Source organism: Papaver somniferum, chromosome 4 (genome assembly GCF_003573695.1).
Source record: "Papaver somniferum cultivar HN1 chromosome 4, ASM357369v1, whole genome shotgun sequence".
Classification (NCBI taxonomy): Eukaryota; Viridiplantae; Streptophyta; class Magnoliopsida; order Ranunculales; family Papaveraceae; genus Papaver; species Papaver somniferum.
Window position 1 is genome coordinate 48,332,828 of NC_039361.1, and position 24,991 is coordinate 48,357,818.

The 24,991-nt window shown below is 34.5% G+C and overlaps 1 protein-coding gene across 1 annotated transcript; it reads left to right on the forward strand.

Moving 5' to 3' along the window:
• Positions 1–15,007: 15,007 nt before the first annotated feature.
• Positions 15,008–17,886, forward strand: LOC113275394 (chloroplastic group IIB intron splicing facilitator CRS2-B, chloroplastic-like). The gene is made up of 9 exons (XM_026524879.1): positions 15,008–15,169; positions 15,983–16,187; positions 16,311–16,395; positions 16,536–16,603; positions 16,885–16,935; positions 17,024–17,097; positions 17,226–17,284; positions 17,403–17,479; positions 17,582–17,886. Exons 2-9 carry the CDS (start codon positions 15,987–15,989, stop codon positions 17,756–17,758), a joined length of 792 nt encoding a protein of 263 aa, XP_026380664.1. The 5' UTR covers positions 15,008–15,169; positions 15,983–15,986; the 3' UTR covers positions 17,759–17,886.
• Positions 17,887–24,991: the final 7,105 nt, after the last annotated feature.

Consider the following 24,991-nt stretch of genomic DNA (forward strand, 5'->3'; position numbering starts at 1 on the left):
TGGTTTATCTTTTGTTTTCGATTGACTAATGGTGGTTGAAATCTTATTGCACCTAGTTTGTTTATTCTTAAGAATCTTCTCTTCTGATATAAGATTTAATCAAACTAGTTCAGAGTTTCGACAGGGATCTTTAGACTGTTGTTAGTTCTAAAGACAAACTTGTGATAATCCATTGTTGACAGACTCCATTCTGTGCGTGATTGATCACAAGAGATTCAAGTGATTGTGTGCAGGTTTTTATTGAAGATTTAAGAAGATTTGAAGACGAAGAAGATATTGAAGATCTGACTTGGGTTTTATAATCTTTGGTGTGCACAATACTTGTTTCGGTAAAAGAGGATCCAATTAATAATCGGTTTATCCTTGTGGTAGATTGGATTGATTAATTGAGTAGATGGGCATCAACACGATTCTTCGGATTAAAGGTGTTGTTGGCTTAATCTTAAACGATTACCTTTGGGTGACTGAATATAAGATAGATCTAAGGACCTGACGAAGGAGTTTATGTTGAGATAAACGGAAGAGCCTTTGTCCGACTCATATCACTTGGTTGAATAGAGTTGATACCAAATAGATTTGTTGTTCCTTTACTGATTGGAATACGAACCAAAGGAATTGTTCCAAGTACATGACTTATTTATAAGTTGGAGGCGTGGGAATACAGAAGGAACTAGGTGAACTATAGGGTTAGTTACTTGGTCTCAACTATAAGAAGTTAATGTAATTTTGTGTAGCGTCTTAATCCTGAGAGTATTCAATTCTGGAATAGGTCCCAGAGTTTTTCTACATTTGCGGTTTCCTCGTTAACAAAATCTTACTGTGTCATTTACTTTTATATTCTGCATTATAATTGTTTTATTATAATTAAAGTAAATTACACAAACGTTAATTCCTATTTACTTGATAAGCAATCCTATTGTGTATGGTTAAGTACGAACCTTTGTATCAAGTAAACATACTTAATTATTGTATTGTCTCGATCTCGTATCTATAGACGATCACACGAAGTGTGAACCGATTAGTTGTATTGTATCGACTCAGTCCATAGACAATCACTTTCAGAGAAAGGACTTATAGGTAGGAAAAGTTTTAGCTTGAGGTATATTTGGGTACCCTCGCCTTTTCAATTGGTATCAGAGCAGGCAAACACAAAAATATCTAACAATCTGTGTTTGGTGCGATCCAACCTATAAGAAATCGTCCAAGGAAAAATTAAGCGAGAACAAAAATTAAAGAATGGCTCAATTAACGTATCACAAGATATGTGCTCCAAAAGAGAGTGTCCGTCTATCTCGGATTATTCAAATGATGAGTCCTCTGGCGAGGCATTTCTGAGTTTTATCATTGAGATCTCTGATGAAAGATCAAGTGTAAAAACTTCTGAACTAAAAGAATTGAGTAATCAGTTTCTCTTCTGCTCAAATGAACTTCTCTTGACTCTTGAAAGAGAACAAGATCTAATATTGAAGCTTGAATTTTTTTATAAAGAGTATGAATTGCTAAAAGAAGAATTCGCACAACAAGCCTGTAACTACGAAAAATAGATGATTGCTGAACACCATCATGTAGATACTTGTGAAAAAGATCTGGAAAGATCTCAGGAAAACATCTGTCTTTTGGAAAAAGAACTTGATGACTCTAAATTAAAGTTGAACTCTCAACGAGAGTGATTCAAGGAAAAGGAAGAAAATCTTCTTCTTAACATAAGTTGTTTAGAGGAATCTCTCAACACTACTCTCAATGAAAACAATTCATTAAAAGAAGAAATCTCTATGTTGAGAAAAATGAATGCAAGTTCAAACAACTTATCTTCTTTATTGGATTCAGGAAGAAACCATGGAGACACACATGGTTTAGGATTTGAAGAAAATAATACTTTAGTTTCTAATAAGGAAACCAAGTTTGTCAAATCCGTGTGCACTCAAACTGAGGAGTCTCCAGAAGAAAATACTCAATACAGCTGTTCAGAAATTTGCAGGGAAAAAACAACCAATTGTTGATCAGTCACTCAAGAAGAAGGAGAGTGATGAAGAAGAAAAGAAACCAAAGCTAAGGAAAGTAAAGAGAGTTAAAGGAACTTTCAACGATCCTGCACAAACAGGTAACTACAAACAGTACAACTTCCGTAATATGTGATGTTGTTATTCGTGTGGTAGTAAAAAACATTTTCAGAAATCGTGAAAGATTTGTAAGATGCAAAATGCTCTTCGTTTTGTCTCAAAAGAATTGGGAAAAATAAACCTTGATCCTCATCTCTTATCAAACAGAGTAAAGGACTATTATACTGATTTTTGGTCTACCCATCATATACCAAAATCATTTAAAAAGGGGCATAACAAAAATGAGTTTAAACAGGCAAGTTTTGTCTCTCATTCTTTAAAATAATCAGTCTCTGAACCCTTTCTAGAATATGACGATATATCATATCTCAAGAAATGTAAGAGAAATAACTGTCAAAAATAATGCACTGTTGCATAAGAACAAATTTCTCTATACCCGAGCACTCTTGTGTTATAGGAATTTGTTTATAAATGGGTATCTTTGATTATTTCCTTCTAAGAAAGATTACCGAAAAATCTTTGTATATATAAAGGTTTCCTTTTTAATAAAGGGTATAAGAGCTTATAAAGACACTATTCTCTTTCGAAATCTTCATGGTTCTTAAACAATGAATGATTTAAAGAATGCTATATCTGATTTGATATATTCCTGTAGATTTCATGATCTACTAACTAGAAAAATTCATATAATTCTCTTCACTGAGAATAAAAGGTCTTACAACGAATTTGTGGGAGAATACTGTATCCAGGAAGTGGAAAGTGTTTTGGACTCCTCTAACAAAGGAAGATTCGAAATCTGCTCTGATTTGTGCTCATATCAAATCATGCCCTCTCTTACTGAAGTAAGGGCCACTAGTTTATGTGAAGGAGTTCTCGAACTGATTAGACGAAAGGAACTTTTGAAGGAATTATCCTATGTCGCTCGAAAGGAAATCACTTTCCACGCTGTTTGCTGGGCGTCTTACAGAGACTTTCGTGATCTTCAAATGATTAGTTTTCACTCCAACAATCTTTAAATGTTTGAAGAAAACCTTGATGAAATCATGGAAATAGAAGATAACAAGGATGGATGAGTTCAATCACTTAATCTAGTATAATAGACATCAATTTTTGATTTCTTTCATTGATTGTATTGGTCTATTATGAATAAAATTATTTGATTAGTAATTTTTCTTGTGATAGTTTTCGGTTTACATGGCCTGTGCTTAATTGATTTTATCTTATTGCTATGTATGTTTATGGGATATTTGATTTCGGTTTTACAACCTTAAAATTCGATCTCATATATTGTGAACCCTTATGGTTTGAGTGACTTTTTGATTTAGCGGGATTAAGTTCTAGCCCTAGTAGGTAGGCTTTGTCAAAGGATCATGAGGGGTTCTGATAGAAACAATATGTGAAAAAGTCACAATATGTTGATTGGTTTAGCATAAAAGCATATGTGTTTCGAGGGTTTTCAACTTTTGCTTGCAATTGTTAAAACCGGTTTTCAACCTTTCTCTGATAAAGGTTGAGGTGTGTTGTTATTCTTTTGTTTATGCATAAGGATGACAACGTGGTGATATTTCGATATCAATTCTCCCTGGACGAAGATGCTATCATATTGGAAAAGTGGATGCGAAATTTGAGGTAACAATCTTGTTAGTTAATTGTTTTCCTATTTAAGAAAAGCCTGAGTTCATATTATATATATATTTGTTGCTTTTGCTTAACAAAATTTCGGTTCAATTGATATTTATTCCATGATGTGTGTGTGGATGTGTGATTCAATTGGTTCCGGTTAAGAAAAACTATTGTTATCTTGCTTTATTGTGTGATATCAATTGTTTAGGCTTACAAAATTTCGGTACAATTGATGTGTGTGTGATTCAATTGGTTCCGTTTAAGAAAAAATATTGTTGTCTTGCTTTTGTATGGTATCAATTGTTTAGACTTACAAAATTACGGTGCTTTTAATGTGTATGTTGTTTCAATTTCTTCCGGTTGAGGTGAATAATTATGCAAGTTTATTTATTTTGGTTTGTATGATTTATTTATGGCTTAACGAAATAATTTGTGTACGATATGAGTTGTTTAGTCCAATTCGATTCCGGATAAGAAACTAAGTTAATTTTGATCTTAGTTTGTCTTATCAAAGTGAGGTTTCGGTTATTCAAGTCTAATCGAATGTCTAAACAAGGAATGCTAGTTAACTAACCTAGTAATTGTCTTGTTTAAAATTGAAAGGTCTAAGTTTACGGATAATTAGAACCTGATGAGAAAAATGGAGTTTATATTTATTTTGGTCTTATCGAATTAAGTGGTTGTTTTTGAACAATCGGTTTAGCAAAGGGACTAATGTGCTTAGTTGTTTTTGGTTTGCTAAACTAAATTGGAAAAATTGTTTCGGACAATTATTTCCTTAGACTACTTGTAGTTTCGGTTTTGATATTGGTTATCAGAACGTGATGTGTGGAACCCTCGTGCCTAACTCTACAGGTTTGCAAGTCTATTCTGAGATTTGTAAGATTCTTTTCGTGTTGTCCTTTATTTTTTTCATTTCTTTGTCATTTCTGTGACAAAAAGGGGGAGAAAATATATGGAGTAAACATGTGATGCTGGCATTGATTTTATATTGATTGGCATCGCTAGGGAAAAGAACATTGGTACTTGAGTGTTTTATCTAATGAAAGAGTGAAAGCACAGACTAAGGGGGAGTAACATGTCATATAAATTGGTATAACAAAGAATTGAGGATTGAATATCTACCTATCTTCCTTAGGGGGGGGGGGTATTAGCTTTGTTATTATAATGTCAACAACAACATTTTCAAGGATTGAATGTAAGCAGTTTTACTGTGCTGATGAATCGGGAATCAAGCTGATTGTAATGAATTTTTGTAATTTGTTTATCCATATGATGTAAGAGTTTTTTCACTAAAATTAACAAAGGGGGAGACTGTTAGAGCGTTGCTCGGTTGAACCCACCAAGCGTTGGTATGTCAAGTTTGGTTGTCATATTTTAGTGAATCAAAACTCATGTTAAGAGTCGCTTGATTATGTACTAGGGTCAACTTCGTATAGGTTAGCTTGAAAGTATTTGGATATGAGACATTGCAAGTATTGCGAAGTCTTGAAGATGTGAAGAAGCAATGAGCTACAACGACAACAATCATCCTTCCACTTGAGGTTAGTGATATTTTACTTGAACTGTTTCATTCCCTAACGTATCTTTCAAGTCGGGCATATTGAAAACATAACTGTGAAGCATATTTGAACTCTAGATAGACATAGTATTAAGGAATACAATACGAGGTTTATTGCTTAACCGTTAAACTTTGTATATAAGACATCGTCATAATCATTCGAATGCTATTGTGATTATGTATGGGTATGAGGTGAGGATTTCATCCTAGGGAACAATGTTTACATGTGTTCTACGGAAGTAAGTTCATAAACTTGTTTGTGGACTGAAATGAAATTGCCAGGTGTTTTTGTTTTGTTATTCATTACATATCTTATGAACAACCAATATGTGTGATAGAGTATAACCGCTCACAACTTGTTGTGTTCTTGGTAGAACTATTCACAAAGGCATGTATTGGTATAACTTTTATTAGTAAAACCGGTCTTAAGCAATCACCTGTGGTATGATCGGATTTTGTGTGTCTGACCAATTAAAAGGAAAGGGGAACCGATCCTTGTAAGGGGTGCAGTACATCAAAGGGAACCGATCCTTGTATGGGGTGCAACAAGGTTTATAGCAGAAAGGGGAATCGATACTATGGACATGCGCAACACGTTTTTAGGTAAAGGGGAACCGATCCTATGGACATGTGCAACACATATAAGTTAGATACCATATATATGTGGGGAACCGATCCTAGTACCTAGTTAACCGAATTTTTGGAAAGCTAGTGTGACTATGCACAATACTCACATGGAGGTAGAACCGAAACTTGTTTTGGTAGAACCGTAAACCATTGATTGTGATTGAATGTTGGTTTGATCAATCACATAGTTCTTGAAAGTCATATGAACCAATTCTAAACTTGTTTGGAAGAGTGGCAAATCGGTTTCAAGGTTGTAAGTGTGAAAGAGAACTTACAAAGTAAAGATGTCGACAAACTTTGAACACGTGATGTGAATGTTTATTTCTTTAATTGTTCAAAGATATTCCTTAACGGCTAAGGGAAGAGAATCCCAGGATCGAAACATAAGTAAGTTAAGAATCTTTTAATTAAGGTTAATAATTTCATTTTGTAGGGAAATTACAGAATTAGTAATGTGCATTTACTAATTAGATATTCCGAGAGATTTCGATCGTTATTTTTGGACAGAGCATTTCCAGGAATTATGAAAACCGAATCTGTGCTTTAATGAATATCTTGAGAATATTTTCGATTTTGAAAATTCCTTGGTGTCCAAACTTCCTTGTCTATAAATACTCAAACTTTTCCTTTCTAGCAAACTAATCCTTCGTAACAACAAATTTACTCTTTTGTTGTTGTTACTGGTGTAGCTGCCTATTCGGAGAGAAGAGTAACCTAATTAGGTGAAATCTCTTACGGCCGCTCGGTTTGAAGTCTTCTTTGGGATTGAGAAGCTCTATCGTGTACCGTTGTTGGGAAACTAGATAATTGCGGTTTATCTTTTGTTTTCGATTGACTAATGGTGGTTGAAATCTTATTGCACCTAGTTTGTTTATTCTTAAGAATCTTCTCTTCTGATATAAGATTTACTCAAACTAGTTCAGAGTTTCGACAGGGATCTTTAGACTATTGTTAGTTCTAAAGACAAACTTGTGATAATCCATTGTTGACAGACTCCATTATGTGCGTGATTGATCACAAGAGATTCAAGTGATTGTGTGCAGGTTTTTATTGAAGATTTAAGAAGATTTGAAGACGAAGAAGATATTGAAGATCTGACTTGGGTTTTATAATCTTTGGTGTGCACAATACTTGTTTCGGTAAAAGAGGATCCAATTAATAATCGGTTTATCCTTGTGGTAGATTGGATTGATTAATTGAGTAGATGGGCATCAACACGATTCTTCGGATTAAAGGTGTTGTTGGCTTAATCTTAAACGATTACCTTTGGGTGATTGAATATAAGATAGATCTAAGGACCTGACGAAGGAGTTTATGTTGAGATAAACGGAAGAGCCTTTGTCCGACTCATATCACTTGGTTGAATATAGTTGATACCAAATAGATTTGTGGTTCCTTTATTGATTGGAATACGAACCAAAGGAATTGTTCCAAATACATGACTTATTTATAAGTTGGAGGTGTGGGAATACAGAAGGAACTAGGTGAACTATAGGGTTAGTTACTTGGTCTCAACTATACGAAGTTAATGTAATTTTGTGTAGCGTCTTAATCCTGAGAGTATTCAATTCTGGAATAGGTCCCAGAGTTTTTCTACATTTGCGGTTTCCTCGTTAACAAAATCTTACTGTGTCATTTACTTTTATATTCTTCATTATAATTGTTTTATTATAATTAAAGTAAATTACACAAACGTTAATTCCTATTTACTTGATAAGCAATCCTATTGTGTTTGGTTAAGTCCGAACCTTTATATCAAGTAAACATACTTTGTTGTTGTATTGTCTCGATCTCGTATCCATAGACGATCACACGAAGTGTGAACCGATTAGTTGTATTGTATCGACTCAGTCCATAGACAATCACTTTTGGAGAAAGGACTTATAGGTAGGAAAAGTTTTAGCTTGAGGTATATTTGGGTACCCTTGCCTTTTCACTCCAACTAGGGATTATCTTCATTTTTGCATTAGTAGATATGATCCAGATATCTTCGTTCTCTCTGAATCCAAAACACAAAATTCTAAAATGCATTTCTACCTTCAACAATATAATTATCCTAATTTCTGGTTTGCTCCTTCGGTTGGTTTATCTGGTGGTATCTCTGTTGCATGGAAAAAGGGAATATATTTATAAATAATGCATACTAGTAGACATAATGTGCATGCCATCATTCATACTCCTACCAATCAGCCAGATTTTCTTTTAACTTATATGTATGATTCCAACAATTTACAAGAGAATAAAGATCAATGGAAATATCTTTTGGACATGATCCCATTTGTAGAACTTCCTTGGGTTTTATTTGTAGATTTGAATTTTACCATGTCAGACTCTGAGTATCAAAGTTATAAAAATTATTTTCATCAACATCCTAGATGGATTAGGCCAATTATTCAACAATTAGGTCTCATTGATTTGGGGTTTTCAGGATCTTCTACAACCTGGTCTAATCATCGACATGGTAATGAGTACATGGAAGTCAGACTAGATAGAGCACTTGTGAATGCTTATTGGTTAAAATCTTATTATTCAGCTCACCTTCAACATTTATCTCCTGCTGCATCAGATCATTCGCCAATACTACTCTCTACCATTTCCTCTATGGAAACTAAACATACACCTTTTAGACTTCAAAGATATTGATTCTCTATAGCCTCTTGTTCTCAAGTTATTCATAATTGTTGGTCTAAAGAATTTGTAGGATCTCCTTCATATCAGTTTCATCCAAGATAAAAAATACAAAACATGAAATTCAAATCTGGAAGAATCAGTCTGTGGGAAATATCGAATTTCAGATATCTTCTATTCAACAAGAGCTTCAACATTTTCATAACTTAAATATTCCAACTTCTGACCCAGTAGTTTGCAACTTAACCAAATCCTTAACATTGGTTAGTTTTGCAGAAAGATTATATTTTGGATTTGTTAATCATAAATACATAGAGTGAACTAAATTAACCAAATCTCTCTGATAACTTATAAATGAGAATCTCTCAGATGATCTGAATACATAAATGTGTTTTTTTACAAATAAACAAGGAATACATATATGTAAGATATATGTACCAATCTTAATTTGCTAAAGTTTTAAACTACGAAAACAAATATCTTCATGCGCGTCATCTTTTCTGATAACTGAAAAAACTGAAGTGGGAATGGGTGAGCACATCATCCCAAAGGGGCTCAGTGGATACCATTATAACATTCAAGTAATCACTAACATATATCACGGTTTTACTAAAGAAGAAAAATATCTTTTGCAAACAACACAAAGCAGAAGATTGCTTCAACTCTTTTTCCCAGATATAATATTGTGTTCATTGGAAATATCCGTGAAAATACACCACAGGATGGATCTATGAGAAACGAGCTAAACAACCTAAACATATTTTATCCTAACCTCGTATCACTCAATAGAGAAGAAGATGCTAGGAATAATTCCAATCTTAAATGATAACATGAATCCATGTACCATAAAATATTATCGTGGAATGCGTACACCTCATAAATTCTGATGCCACCATCTAAGTCTAAAATATGTAATAAGGTCTTGATTACTATGATATGGCCCCACACAACAGGTTCATCAAAGGCCCAATCATTATTCATAGACCGGAATCTCCAAATAATGACCATCTTCAATCATGAACCTAGAATTTCTTCCTAAGTCAAGGCCATAGTAACCCAGTCATACTACTAAGACTGAACAATCAAGCATAATATGCATACGAGTGATTTCCCCAAAATAAAATAGTATATATAATATCAGAACGGATAGTACACCGTTCTACTATGATACTATTGCCGACGGATGGCGTACCGCCTTACTTTCATAATAAGCAATAAAATTAATAATATCAAGACGGATGTCATATCTCCCTATTAAGATATTATTGCCGACGGATGGCGTACCGCCCTACTTAACTTAGCTAAGAGATACGAGTAAACACAGACACTCTTCGCAGGGAATCACACAACGCATATCACACAACATACTCATTCAATTACATACAAACATGATCACAGAGAATAAGGATTCATCGTTCTCGCAGATAAAGTAAACTTAATGATTACTAGAAGGTTACAGAGTTCCCACCTGTTTTGACGACAAACCTCGCCTAATTCAAGAATTCATATTCACAAGTCTATAGACCGTCCCTCATCATTATTATCATCTTAAACGTGTCACTACCATTTGAATCACCAGGAAAATTATATATAATTGGTTTTCAGAATCCAGTCAATATCCTTTGTTCTATGTCATTGTTCTTTTAAGTGTTCCACTATCTCTTTCTTTATTAAATTTCCATTGACAATTTTATGTCCCCAATTGGTCATTAAAGGTAAGAAACTATCCGGAAACATCATCGGAAAACAGCTAAGATGGCTAGTCAACGGTCAAACTAATAGTCAGACTAACAGTCGACATATAAGGTCAAGTTAAAGTCCTGGTAAAATGATCAACGATCAGGTCTGGGTCAAACTCAGAATAAAAGGGTCAAACAGGAACTCGGTGAGTCAACTCTTAGAGTGTTTGTGTGATTAACAATTAGTCTTTATTAACAACGATCGATTCAAAGGATGGACCAGTGGATTGAGGATCTCGTGGTAGGCATGGCTTGTCATCAAATGAGGTGGAAATCTATGACGAACTCTCTTGTATTCATTATTGTTTTACAAATCTATATTTTTATGAAATGCATGCATATTTTTGATACTACATGGTATGTGTAAGTATGTTATATATACGGATGTAATACAACCTAGTTTTCTTTTACATTTGGGATGGGATGGTCTTTATAAATAACTAATATATGTGTTTTGGGAGTATTTACTTATTTTCAAAAGTTTATTCTTTCCATTGAATGGAAAGTATCTAAATGTTCTAATTATATCTGTGAATGTTACGGGAAGAAGAAATTTTCCTTATGTGGTGTATAAGTTCATTCACATTTTCTTTTATACCCATGTTTTATGTACACCTATAGGAGTGGAATTTACTGCCAATAGTAAGCTAATAGGTGTGCAATTTGCACCGATATTAGTATCAAAGAGGGAACAAGTTATGTATGTATGAATGTTTACTATTCTTTTAAATTACTTTGGAAAAGCTATTATAATGTATTTTGGTATTTGTAGAGAATGATATTGGGAATCGTATATCTGATTGTTGGACCTACGCATGGTCTGGCCGAGCACTCCATGAATAGGTTTTTCTGTGGGATATAATGTTACCACAATTAGTTTTCTTTGGATAATTTCTATACAGAGTGTACGTAAAATGAGGTACTGGTAAGGTACAAATTTTATCCGACTATGAGGCTAGAAAACCTCAGGACGCTTTAATGATCATTGAAGAATCCGAAAGAGTCACGCCTTACTACTCCGAAGGATTACGTCACCCAACTATTATTTCGGTTGTGAATGTTTGTCGGATGATTGGTTGATAGAACTTTATACTTTACGTACAACTTATTATCTTAATATGCTTTATCTGTTTTTTCGCGTTTTATCGGTTTTCAACAAAACATGCATTGTCTTCAAATTATGCTAGTGATTACTTGAAAGTTAATCGTTCAATTCTTGGAAGCTCCGAGGAGTTGAGTCCGTTTAGTTGGTTAGCTTCTGCTATGTTTATTTTGTGTTTATAATCTATTTGCAAACCAACTCGCTATTGAATATGTATCATTTGAGAGGAGTTCATGTATATATGTCAGAGTGAGTTTAGTTTTGGGTTAATCTTTGTTTAGAAGTTCTAAATTAACTCTCAAATGGATGATTTAGATCCTTAATGCTTCAGATTGTAGTATGATCTCTTAGATTTGGCAGAAATACAAAGATAAATTCAACTCCTATAGGTTTTCAGATTGTAGTAGATCCTTGATTCCACTCATATAGGTTTTCTCTTGAACTCGAGAGAAAATATCAACAAAAGAAGGAATCATATTTCTGCAATTCAAGATTCTCTTAATATCTGGCATGATTCAAGAGTTGAAATTGAAGATACATTTCTTAGTCATTTAACTATAATTTTGAAAACTATAAAACCTGTCACTAATACTTCCATTTTTTTTTCTTCAGAATTTCATTTCTGAAACAAATAATAATATGCTTCTCCGGCTTCCGTCTGAACAAGAAATTAAAGATGTTGTGTTCCAAATAAAACCGTAGGCTTCTCCAGGTAATGATGGTATTCAAGCAGCCTTCTATCAGCATTGTTGGTTAACTGTTGGTGATTAGGTCACTTCAATGGGTCAACATTTTTCACTCATAATTATATGCTTAAAATCAATAAATCATACCTATCAAGTATTGATACCTAAAACTCTTCATACACAAACTCCTAGTGATTATCGTCCTATTAGCTTATGCAATTTTAGTTACAAAATTATCTCAAAGATTATTTCCAGCAGATTAAAAACTTTACTAGATAAAATTATAACTCCCACTCAATGTGCATATGTTCCTAGAAGACACATTCAGAAGAATTTTATATTTTCCCATGAGATGATCGATTTTATGAAGAAAAAAAGAAAAGGTAAAACCCCTTTTATTGCCTTGAAATTGGACATATCGAAGGCTTTCGACAGATTAGAATGAAATTTCTTGTTTTATATTCTTCTTAAACTTGGATTTCATCGTGACTGGGTGCATTTGGTTCAGCAATGTGTTACTACAACTAATATTTCTCTTTTGATTAATTAATGGTAGTCCATCTGCTTCTTTCACTATATCTAGAGGAATTCCACAAGGTGATCCATTATCACCTTATCTTTTCTTCATTGTTATGGAAGCCTTTTCTATAATTCTTCAAACTCATATCCTGTAAGGTCAATTAAAAGGAATCAAAGTTGCGGAAAAAAAATCCAGAAATAAGTCATTTGTTCTTCGCTGACGATTGTTTACTTTTCTTAGAAGCCTCCCCGACACAACTGCGACATCTACAACATATCATTCAACAATTTAGTTCTACCACTGGTCAAGTTATCAATCTTTATAAGTTATCAATGTACTTTAGCAGTAATGTCTCCTTCTCTATGAAACAAAATTTCTAATATTTTAATATGCATATTATGGGTTTGGGAAAGAAGTACTTGGGCATTCCCTTATTAATGAACATATTTAGAGTTCAAAATTGTCAACCTATTATGGAAAATATGAACTTCGGATTACAAGGTTGGAAAAGCAGACTAATTCATCAAGCTGGTAAGACCACTTAGCTTAATTCAGTTCTAAGTACTATGAGTATGTATCATATGCAACTTCTTAAACTGTCAGACTCCGTTATTCAGCAAATGGATCAGCTTCAACGAAACTACTGGTGGAATAGTTCTACTGCTCATAATAATAGGAATTTCATTTCTTGGAGCAAGTTCAAAATTCCTAAAATACAAGGAGGTTTGGGTTTGAAATAACTAAATCACTACAACACTGCATGCTTGCTAAACTTGCTTGGAATATGATTTATAACTCCACAGAACTTTGGGTACAAGTACTGAAGAGTATTCGTTTTCCTTATCATGATTTGAAATATGAACCACCTCCTACTTTTCATGATACCGGCTGGATTTGAAAGAGTATAACACATGGTTAAGAAACTGTTCATAAATTTGGTAAATGACAGGTTGGTTTCGGCAACAACATTAATATTTGGACTCATAACTGGATACCAAGTGAATCTGGAGATTTATATAAGTGGGATGATTTAAATACAAATTAGTATCAATGGGTTTCACAACTAATTATTACAGAAACCGCTCAATGGAATATCCCTCTTCTACGACATCTTTTTACACTTCTTCAGTTAGATTCAATTTTAACTTTTCCTTTTCGGTTGCAGAATCAATATAAGCTAATCTGGCCTCTTACTCCAACAGGTATTTTCACAACTAAATTCACTTATGATCTCCTTTTTAATATTAATGCTCAAACCACTCAACTGTCTTTATACTCCAATAATTTCTGGTTAAAATTATAGAAGCTTAGATTCCATATAAGATGCAAATATTTATGTGGAAGCTGATTCACAATGCACTCCCAATTAAAGTGAACTTGAAACATGTTCCATCTGTCATTGATACTTCTTGTGTTCTCTGCAATTCCAATCAACCAGAAGATATAAATCATCTTTTATTTACTTTTCCTTTTGCAATGGCCATCTGGAAATCTTGTCTTCACCAATACTTTCTACTTCTACAACAATATCAACAAATTCAAAATTGGATTAGTTCTTGGTGTTTTTCATATTCTAATATCAACTTTGACACGGCTTCTCCTTCTATTCATGGAATTATCGCAACAATGTGACACCTCTGGAAGTATAGATGTCAAGTGCATTTCCAGCATAGTAATAGTAATATTAATCCTAATTCTGTTCTGCATCATTTATTTAAATATTTAGCTAACACTACCACTGCATCAGATCATCATCAGCATGCACTGCACAATAGACAACTATTACAGCATAATCTTTGGATGCAACCATCAACTGATACTCAATGTTGATGCATCTTTTCTTAAAGATTTCTGTTTAGCTGGTATTTCTTTGATAATAAGAGATTCTACAGGGAAATATGTTGCATCAAAAGGGATACTTAACAAAGTAGAGCATATTCATCAAGGAGAAATCTGGGCTCTACTTGAAGCTATGCAATGGGAAAAATCTCAAGGTTGGAATCATGTAATATTTGGATCAGATAATCAAAGTCTAGTTAAGTCTGTAAATGCAGGTTTGCCTCTTCCGCCTTGGCAATCCTCTTTTCTTTTTTAGCTATATATACTAGTCTATGTAATGTAAACTGTAACTGGAAATGTAATTTTACTCCTAGATGTGTAATAAAGCGGCTGATCTGTCTTGCCAAATTTGTCCGCAGATCTTGTATCACAGGAGAATGGTGGAATGAACCTCCATCTTTTCTCACTGCAACTTTGGCTTATGATATACTAGTCAACTAATAGTGGGACGGAGGTAAGAGCTTTTATATAATGTTTAACAAATCCTTTCCTTTGTTTTAAAAAAAAAATGCCTCTTCTTTACGAGGGAGAGGGAATCGACCCCAGGACCGTAGACCAACCAAAGGAAAAGGTTAATAGTTAATAGGTCATAGGTCACCAGACTCACCAGTCACCACCCAACCCGAGGTCGGTTTCTGAGCACTAGGATATCTAAGCATTTCTCCTTCCATTCTTTCTCTGCAATTTCTCCAACAAAACACACATCATCCTCTCTTCAAACAAAAATCTCAAAAAACTGAATAGAATTTTTTCAAGGCAGCTGGGCATACTGCAAATCCATCAGGTAAGCAAACTCATCTCTGATACAACGTTTTTGAGAAACAGAAACATTATCTTAATTTTCTTTTGGCCATAGTTGTGTTCCCATCAAAATCTCACCATGATACTGTTTTTTTTTAACCTTACACTACCCTGTTTTCAATTAGGGCTGTTTGACAGTCTTTTGAGGAGTGTTGTTTTGTGTTTTTCTGAGGATTTTGAGTTGATGGGGTTTATTTGAGGTTGTGCAAGGCGTAGGCAGGCCGGCGTAAAATCCATGTCTTACTTTCGGGAGTTAACATTGTCTCCTACTCACCCGACCCGGTACTTGTTACTGGAAAAGGGTTTTGGTCTTTTGGTCATTTTGGGGTTTATTTGAGGATGAATTTTTTTTGGTGATAGTTAACATAAATTTAAGTAATTTAATGTTTTGTATTTGGGTTTCAAGTTTGAAGATAATGCCATGGAAAATTGTGTATTTCCGTTTCTTTCCAAATGAGAAATTTTCATTTTTGTTTTCAAATGCCCAAGTTGAGCTAGGTTTGATTGGTTACAGTTCAACTATAATTGTAGGATAGTGTTTTTCTTTTTGCCCTTCAATTGTTTGTGTGTTGTTGTGTTAGAGTTTCCTGCAGCTTATTCGATTGAACTTGGACTTCTCTCTGTCAATTAAGATAGTTTATGCTATGGCAGTGTGTGTAGTAACTTTTATTTCCTCTACATTTGTGTAAGGCACTTGGGTTCGATGAAAATGACCATCAGCACGTTACGAATTTATGCTGATTGAGAGGGCATGTATATTGTGTTTGTGGACTAATAAATGGTGTTTGTCTTGTAGATCAATGTTGTATTCTGTTTGGGCGCCTACTACTTTCACACCTTATCAAAGAATCCCTGATTTTCGAAGAAAACGTCCAATACATACAAAATTTCGTGTTTCTGCTTCGATACCTGATACTCATGGACCTAAGAAGGAGTACACTCCGTGGTTGATTGTCGGATTAGGGAACCCTGGAAACAAGTATCACGGAACCAGGCACAATGTAGGTATACTCTCTGGACTTAATTGCGTCAGCTAGTTATTGGATTGTTATTTGATATATGTCTTTGTGGTTGACTTATCTATTGTATCCTCTGTTAATAACTTTGTAAAGCTCTTATAATAGGTTGGTTTTGAAATGATTGATTCGATCTCTCAAAAAGAAGGGATAAAGCTAAATACTATACAATCTAGGGCTTTAATTGGAATAGGTACATCCTCTTGTGTTCTATTTTTCTTTGCCCGGTTTCATGTATACAACTATCTTTTGCTTTGATAAACTCATCAAATTGCTTCCTCTACTAACTTGTTATATCTAGTGTTCGCTTATGTCAAAGTTCAATTAGTGCAGGATCCATTGGAGAGGTGCCGATTTTGTTGGCAAAACCTCAGACCTACATGAATTTTAGTGGAGAAGCGGTATGTTTTTGTCTTTTTTCAGAACTCTTTATTTTGCTTCACATGTGTGTAAATTAGTGTTTTTTTCTTCTTCTTCTAAGGATTTGCTTTTGTGATCTCGTGCACACGTTTTTTTAAGCAATCTTATCTAGTCCAAGTATGAAGATCATTTCCTTTCTCTTCTTTGTAAAACTACCTGGATAGTTAGTTAACATTTTTCAAAGGATCTTCTTTGACTCGTTGAAGCCTCTAAACATCTGCAAGCCCTACCAAATGACTCCTTATCGTTTAACTTTTTTCAGGTTGGACCACTCGCTGCCTACTATCAAGTACCTTTGCGCCATATACTTTTGGTACATATTCTAACTTATACTCTTCAAACTAAAAGGGTCACTTCAGAGCCTATACTTAATATTTTGCGCATGGAACCTGGAACTCTAGGTTTATGATGAGATGAGCTTACCCAATGGTGTTATGAGGGTTCAGCCAAAAGGAGGACATGGTCATCATAACGGGTAAACTTTTGGTGAAGAAACACATAATTGTTGTAGAACAGCAGATGCGTAGTTGGCCATTATTCAACGTTTGTTAGGGTAAAAACACCTGAATCCTGAAATGTAAATTGATGATATTTTATTAATAGGCTCAAAAGCGTTATGGACCATTTGGATAGCTGTCGGGAGTTTCCCCGACTGTGCGCAGGTTTGTTTTTCAGCTCTAGTTATATTTATTTACAGACTCAGCAATAACTATCTTTCACTTGCTTAAATACCTCTAGCTTTGCCTAGTGAGATCTGACAGATCTTTTGATTTTCCTAAGGGATTGGTAATCCTCCTGGCACCATGGACCAGAGAGCTTTTCTGCTTCAAAAGTTCAGTATCGAGGAGCGGAAGCAGGTAAAGTTTTGCTCATTAGTAACTTTGGGAAGTAACCTGATGTAGTTTATTAGATCTTAGCTAGAATAATTGAGTATTAATCGATGCTGGAATTGTTTACAGGTCAATGCTGCACTTGAACAAGGTGTAGAAGCCGTGAGGACCCTTGTCATGAAAGGTTTCGATGATGGCATCACCAGATTCAATTTGGGACAGAAATACAAGTATCACAAGGTTGACCTCCTACCGAAGCGTAACACAGCGCGCAATGTAAAGGGTGAGAGGTCTACCAGAAACTGAACAGAATTATTGTAGTTTGTATTAACGTGTTGAAGTAATTGGTTAGTTCATGCAAAGTTTCACAGAAAATGAACTAAATTGTACAAGTCTACTAGCAAGGACATAATACGAGTAGGAATCTCTAGAAAGTAGAAAGTCTCAAGGAGCATCAGTTTCTGCACAATTTCTGCACAAACTCTTGCCCAACCCATTCCAGATGACCAATAAAACTTGCAATTACTTCAAATCCCTTGGAATTCTATAAATGTTCATATATTCAGTAAGTTACAATTTCCCTTTTCAGAAAGCAAAATATATTACACAACATTCAAACAAAAGCAATATACGGCGCACAACCCAAACATAAAGCCAAAGAAATCCACGCTGAACTTTATTATTTACCACAAACAAAGCTTATATTCTCCACACAATATAAGAAATTAGTTGGAATCTTGCCAACTAAAAACCAACACCGTACGGTAACCTGTTAATTGGGAAGGAGAGAACCCAACTCTTCACTCATAAAATCAACAAGCTCCATATAAGGATGTGGATGGGGGACATCTTCGTGCTCCTTCTCCAAATCGAAACACCATCTTACTATGCACTCGGAGTCTTCAGCACCCTCCTTTGGAGTTGCAGACACCGTCACAATAAAGCCCTCGCAAGTTTTCAGTACACATCCTTCTAAGACGTTCAAGGTGAGTGATCTGTTTTCATCATCCACTTTTGCAATTGTCTCTTTCACGGTAAATATCTCGTCCGCAGGATGTCCTGCATTCAACATAAAAGTACTCAGTAACTAGTATTCTTGATGGCAAATCGCTAGAAAACTAGTCATTTTGACTGTGAAAAAAAACAAATGGCTATATGGTTCAAAGAATTACCTGGTAATGCATACTTCCAGAGCCTTACGGTGCCAACATTCAACGCTCTTGTAATATTGAGGGAAATGGTTTACTAGTTGAGTCATGTCCTCCTTGAACAAACCGTAGAATTTGTCTGCGGAACACATCACTTCAATTTCAACAGGATGACTCTCTAGAACTGTACTAGCAACTGTACTTTCAATGTACTCTGAAGATTGAGCCATGCTTATTAATTATATGATCTTAATAGGAAAAAGAGAATGAGAAGAAGATTAACTGAATTTGTCGCGGATATCAAAGGTATACCCTAAATGGGTTTATATATACTGCAAAAACAGGAAACATGCTCCTCATGCTTAGTTAGTGGTAGGATATTTTATTCTCTTTTTTATCTGTTAATATCTCTATATCTTAACTACTAATATTATTACTCCAGAGTGTTATGATGATCACACTACATCCCAGGACGTGCAGGCTACTACTACCGGCCCATTACAACAGCTGATGAATTAGTTAATCTAGCGAAAAAAGTGGGAATTATATAACTATCTCACATACCGATGGACTTCAGAAATATCCTTATCATACAATAAAAATACCCCTTTTTATTCAAAGCCTATTAGAGGTCCATTAAGAATCATGCAACATTACAATTTTACCCTCACCCTCATTCAAATAAAGAAAATCTTTTCTTTATTTTCATTTTTCAGATGTAAACATTCTCTGCTGCTCTCTCGAAAATCTCCGCCATCATCACCATCGTTTCTCCACCCTTTTTTGTTTTTTCCACCGGTAACGATGACGGAGGATATCGAATCCGATATGAATGATTTTTCTTTTGATATGAACGATTTTTCTTATTGGATTTCAAATATCTCTATTTTTAATGGTTGATGATGGTAGTGGAGGAGGGTATTGATTCTTCATTGCGTCAGTTGTTGTTGATGACGATAATAATAGAGGTGAAGGTCGTGGCGGTGGTGAAGGAGGATATCAAATCTCTGTTTTATTAGAAGAAGATGATGGTGGTGATGGTGGTGGTGGAGGAAGATACCAGATCTACAATAATGGTGGTGGCGGCGGCGATGAAGGAAATCCATCAATGTTTTATTAGAAGATAACGGTGGTGGTGATGGAGGAAGATACCAGATCTACAATGATGGTGGTGGTGGCGGCGATGAAGGAGGTATGTATTTCAATCTATCACTGTTCACCACTACTAAAGATACAACATCTATTATTCAATTTATGATTTGTATTGAGAAATGAGGTTTTGATTGCTGGGGAAATGATTTAGAACGAATCTTGTATCTCTTGTTATAGAAGTATCACAGTACTGTTGATGTTTTTTGTTCTTATCATCCATTCTAAGAAACTATAATTGATAGTTTTGTGTCTGATTTTGTTGGAGGGTGGTGGTGGTGGATTTTGTTGTAGTAATGAGGGTGGTGGTGGTGGTGGTGGTGATGACAACATTGGTTGTGTATCAAATCATGTTATTGATGCCTTTTTCAGCGGATCAACTACCGTTGTTGATCCCATTTATGGGATCAATTCCTGTTGTTGACTATAGTTTTTATGAGATCAATTACTGACTCCTATTGTTTGATGTGGTGATGGATGATGTTATAGTGGAGATGATGGTAGTGGTGGTTATGAAGGTGCTGGTGGTGGCTTTTGTTGGGATGGTGGATTCAACAATGGAGATTGACTTATTTTGCAACTATTTTGGCTTCAGGAGCAGATTTGGGAACTACTAAATTTGGGATTATGTATGTATCAGGTACTGAAATCACCAACAATGCATGATATTAATAACTTATGGGATCAACTCCTACTGTTGATACCATTTTTAAATGAGATCAACTCATGTTGTTTACTCCATTTTTATGGGATCGACTACTGTTGTTGACAGCATTTGGTAGGATTAGTATAATTATGCATGTAGTTTAAATGCTTTGATTTTATAGATGTAAATTCTTCAAAATGTTTAATTTGTGGTGCAATGGTAGCATGACTAATTCCACGTCAAATGATGCGTGTTCGACTCACGCCAAATTCACTCATTTGTATATGTCATTTTGTATCAAACTTTGGTTGTTGCAGGCCTTAGATGGTTGTTCCAGAGGTTATATTTTGCAATTGTCAGATAACGATTTGGATTTGAGATTTTTGATTCACTGCCCAAACACGAAAGGGCTTGACGTGTTGAAGTTGATTCACTACAACTTTTTTTGCATCTTTTTTAGGTTTCATACTTGTTGGATGTTTCATTTTTTTATGCTTTTTCGGTTTGGAGTTGTTATGTTTTGTAACGACATACATTCTGATTTGTTTTTATGAATGTTATTCTTGCATTTCTAAAGGATATGTCAGTCTGCATGTTCCAGGTTTATTGGTTTTTACAGGAAACATACTTATATAAATATATTGATCTCATTTTTTGTGGATCAACTTCCATTGTTGATCCCACTTAAAGGGATCAACTTTTGTTGTTGACCCATTCATTGTGATGAACTTTGATTGTTGGCACAATAAAAGAACTGGAATATGTTTTAGTAAAGTTATTTTTGAACTTTTATTTTTTGGATCAACTTCGGTTGTTGACGCCAAATTTTGACGACCGCGGTCGTGGCTGCGGTTATTTAGTAAGTGGTGGTGGTGGCGGTGCTGGTGGTGATGGAATGGTGGTGGTGGTAGTGGTAGTGGCAGTGAAATAAATTTTTTTTTGTTAAGGATAAGGTTTGTAAATGAAAATAATTATAAATGAGGATATTAAGGTAATCTATTTATTAATGGATAAGATTTTTAAATGTCAGGGATTATTTATTGTTGTATAAGGGTATATTTGTTGGGTGTCAATCAAATGTTTACAAATTTTCTTCCTTAACGCATTTGCGATTCACCATTAGCAATATAATGCAGTACTATATGCTTCTTGTTCTCAGCAAATTACTGTACAAAACATGTACTCTGTTACTTAATAATGTACCACATTACAGTGCTATTCACCCTTATAGTGCAGTATCATCTCGTTCTTTCCATCGTTAAAGACACACTCAATTGCTATTTATCTAGCTGGGCAGCGATCTGTTTGTACCTAAATCTTGTAGTCCTTAATTAGACTGTTTGGTATTCCACTAATTATCTAGTTTTTATTTTTTATTTTTTTGAAGCATTACTTCACGATTTTTTTCCAGAAGTGGTTAAGAATCTACGCTTCTCATCTAAGTGAGTATAAGTGTTTCTGATTTGTGAGTTTTGCTAGCTTTGTCTTGCAACCAAATTTCCAAGCATTAATCTTTGATCTAAAGGGAAATCCAATAGACTTATCTGTTAGAGGTAAATTGGTATCAAAATCCTTCACTTAGTTTAAAAAAACTCTTAGGCTGTAAAGGACGTCAACCAAGGGAATCAACTGCGTAGAGCTTAAGGAGGTTCAACTGCGCGCGATCAACTGTAAGTGAATCACTTGGAGGATGGATTCAGCCTCAACTACCGGTCCGAAATCTGATAATAGGCTAGTAGCGGCTTAACCAAATTCATTACACTAATTATATCGGGGACATATTAATACTTAATAATCCCATTTTGTATTCTAGTCAGCCCCAAAAATGAAGCCGATGTAGCCCCAATAACAGAATTGTGTGGAGAAAGATAATTCGACTGGCAATATAATTATCCTGGCGAGATTGGGGTATATCCAGATTAAATGGGATATACCTAATGAGACAAAACCCAGGTCATTTTGAAGTAAAACACAACACCCTTTAATCAGTTATTTTCAAAATGACTAATTTATCCTTACTTAATTAACACTAATAAACTGTTTAGGTTAATCAATTTAGTTAGTTAATTAGTTGAATTGAAATTTTGAAATTAAGTTTTATTTGGATTGAACTCATGGATTATGTATTATGATTTTTGAAGATTTTTTTTTTTGTAACGAGAATGAAATCACACTAGCCAAACACTTCTACAAAAGGGATTGCAAAGTTGCTGAGTGATTTCATACTCAAAATTACAGAAGGAATCAATACTTTCAGCTCTGAAAGTACGAAAAGTTGGGAAGGTCGACAAAAAAATACCCTGCCGACTATAGGATTATTGACATACATAGAAATGTTTTACAAATGCATTTTTTTTTCTTTTCTAAATCATATAATTTTATTTCTAAAATTTTCCAAACAAAAACTAGCCAAGACACTCCAAGGCTTAGTTTTATTACACTCAAAAGAACAAAAAAGAAATACAAAACATCTTTACACTTTCAGTAGAATCTAAAGTATTTTATATTATCATCTTCCATACTTCCTATAAAGCTTGGTTTATTCTCATATCTCACAATTTCTCCCCTGCTCAAAGTAGCTCCTTTTTTGGCAATCTTATCTGCTGAAAATTTGCTTCTTTATAAGCATGTCTGAAAGATACTCTTCTCAGATGTGAAATTACTTTCTTTCATCTGTTAAGAATCATCCAAGGAATTCTATTACCCGTAAAAGCCTTCAACACAGTCTGAGAATCTAGACTGAAAACTATATTCAAGAAAGATTTGGATACAGTCCTTTCACCTGCCATTAACAAAGCCATCATCTCTGCTACAAAATTTGTTGCAATACCCAGAACACCAGCCTTTGCTCCCTCACATTCACTGTCACTATTTCTTCCAATAAATCCAAAACCTGCCACTCCTGGATTGCCTTAGCTGCTCCATCACAACAAATTAGTATTTGATTGTTTTCTGGTAGACTAAAATGAATCTCCTTAATCTTTGTAGTTTTACTTTTTATCCCCTTCAGCCCAAAATATAGAATGATATTCAAATCATAACTACAATTATGCATCATCTCCTTAATTCTACTATTGCACACTCTAGTAAACCACAATATTTTGTGCTTAACATAGAATGATATTCAAATCATAACTACAATTATGCATCATCCCCTGTTACAAATGCATGATTAATTGGCAAGGTATTAATTTCATAACCTGTCGACTAAACTATAGTCATAAGGGTCGATAATTCCAAACACCAACGACTAAAAATCTTGTAAACATGGTCGTCACGGTTATAGATAAAACAACCATGCCGACTAAAAGCAAAAATGTACACAGAGAAACCGTTTTATGTCAGTTATTGGTCGGAAAGGTTCAAGTTTTCAAAACATGCCGACCTTAATTACTACAACACTATTCGGAAAGGTATTAGGATGAATACCTTGACGACCCTACAAATGTTATGAAAAGTAGGCAGGATACTCAACCTAGGAAGATACCGACTGTTACTAGTCGGAAGGGTACTCAACCTAGGAAGATAACGACTATTACTAGTCGGCAGGGTAGTAGAATTAAAATCTGAAGAAATCGTACGGGATTTGAGATTGGGTATGATTTTGTAGCCAATCTCCAAACCGAGTATATGTATGTACTTTGTTTGAGATTGCTTAACTCATGCCCAATCTCAAATCCCGTAGTCATAAATTTTTTTTTTTTATTTCGCTTGATTTTTCTTTGGATTTTATCATATAAATTTCAGAGCTTTGAAGATGATTTTGAAGATTGATGGATGAATTTAAATTTTATAGTTTGAATGAAATTGAATTCATGTTTTAAGTTTAATAGTAAGGGTCAATTGGTATTTTGACATTTTTTTAGACACCCTTTAACACATTATCTTGAATGGATTTAAATTTTGTATACCCCAATTATTATGGGTATACCCCAATTTGGCCTTTGACAATATTACACACTATTTTTCATTATATTATTGGATCTTTCGCAGATGGTGAATGATGGGTAATGTAGGGAGCCTAGTTAGTAAGTTCGCGAATGATTCGCGAATCATTCGCGAATTTTTCCGTATCACGAATTTTACCGTCTTATTCGCGTACGTTTGCAACTCCGAACCCAAGTCGCGTATTATGTGGCATTCCCGGATTATTCGCGAACCGTTCACGAATTTTACGTATTCCGAATGATACGTCCGCTTAATTCGCCATAAATTCTTTAGCTTTTACTTTTCAAAGACTCCACTTTTTGGGCTTTACTGCCTTCCGAGCATACACGACCGAATATTAGACGTGTTGTAATTTTTACAAAACAAAAACGACTGAAGAGATTTGAAGGTGAAGGTGAAGGTGAGAGAGATCTCAAACTCACTAACCAAGCATCTAAACCACCATACGACGTCCTCTTAGATAACTAATGTTGTATATATTATTAATATCATCATATTAAGTTTATTTTTTCTTTAAATAACTCAGACATATGCATAAAAATTGGTCTATGACCTTATAAATACAAATTATTTGTTATATATAGATACCGAATTTTCAGAGCCGAACTCACATTTATAAATCGAATTATACACGTACGTATGCCGTTC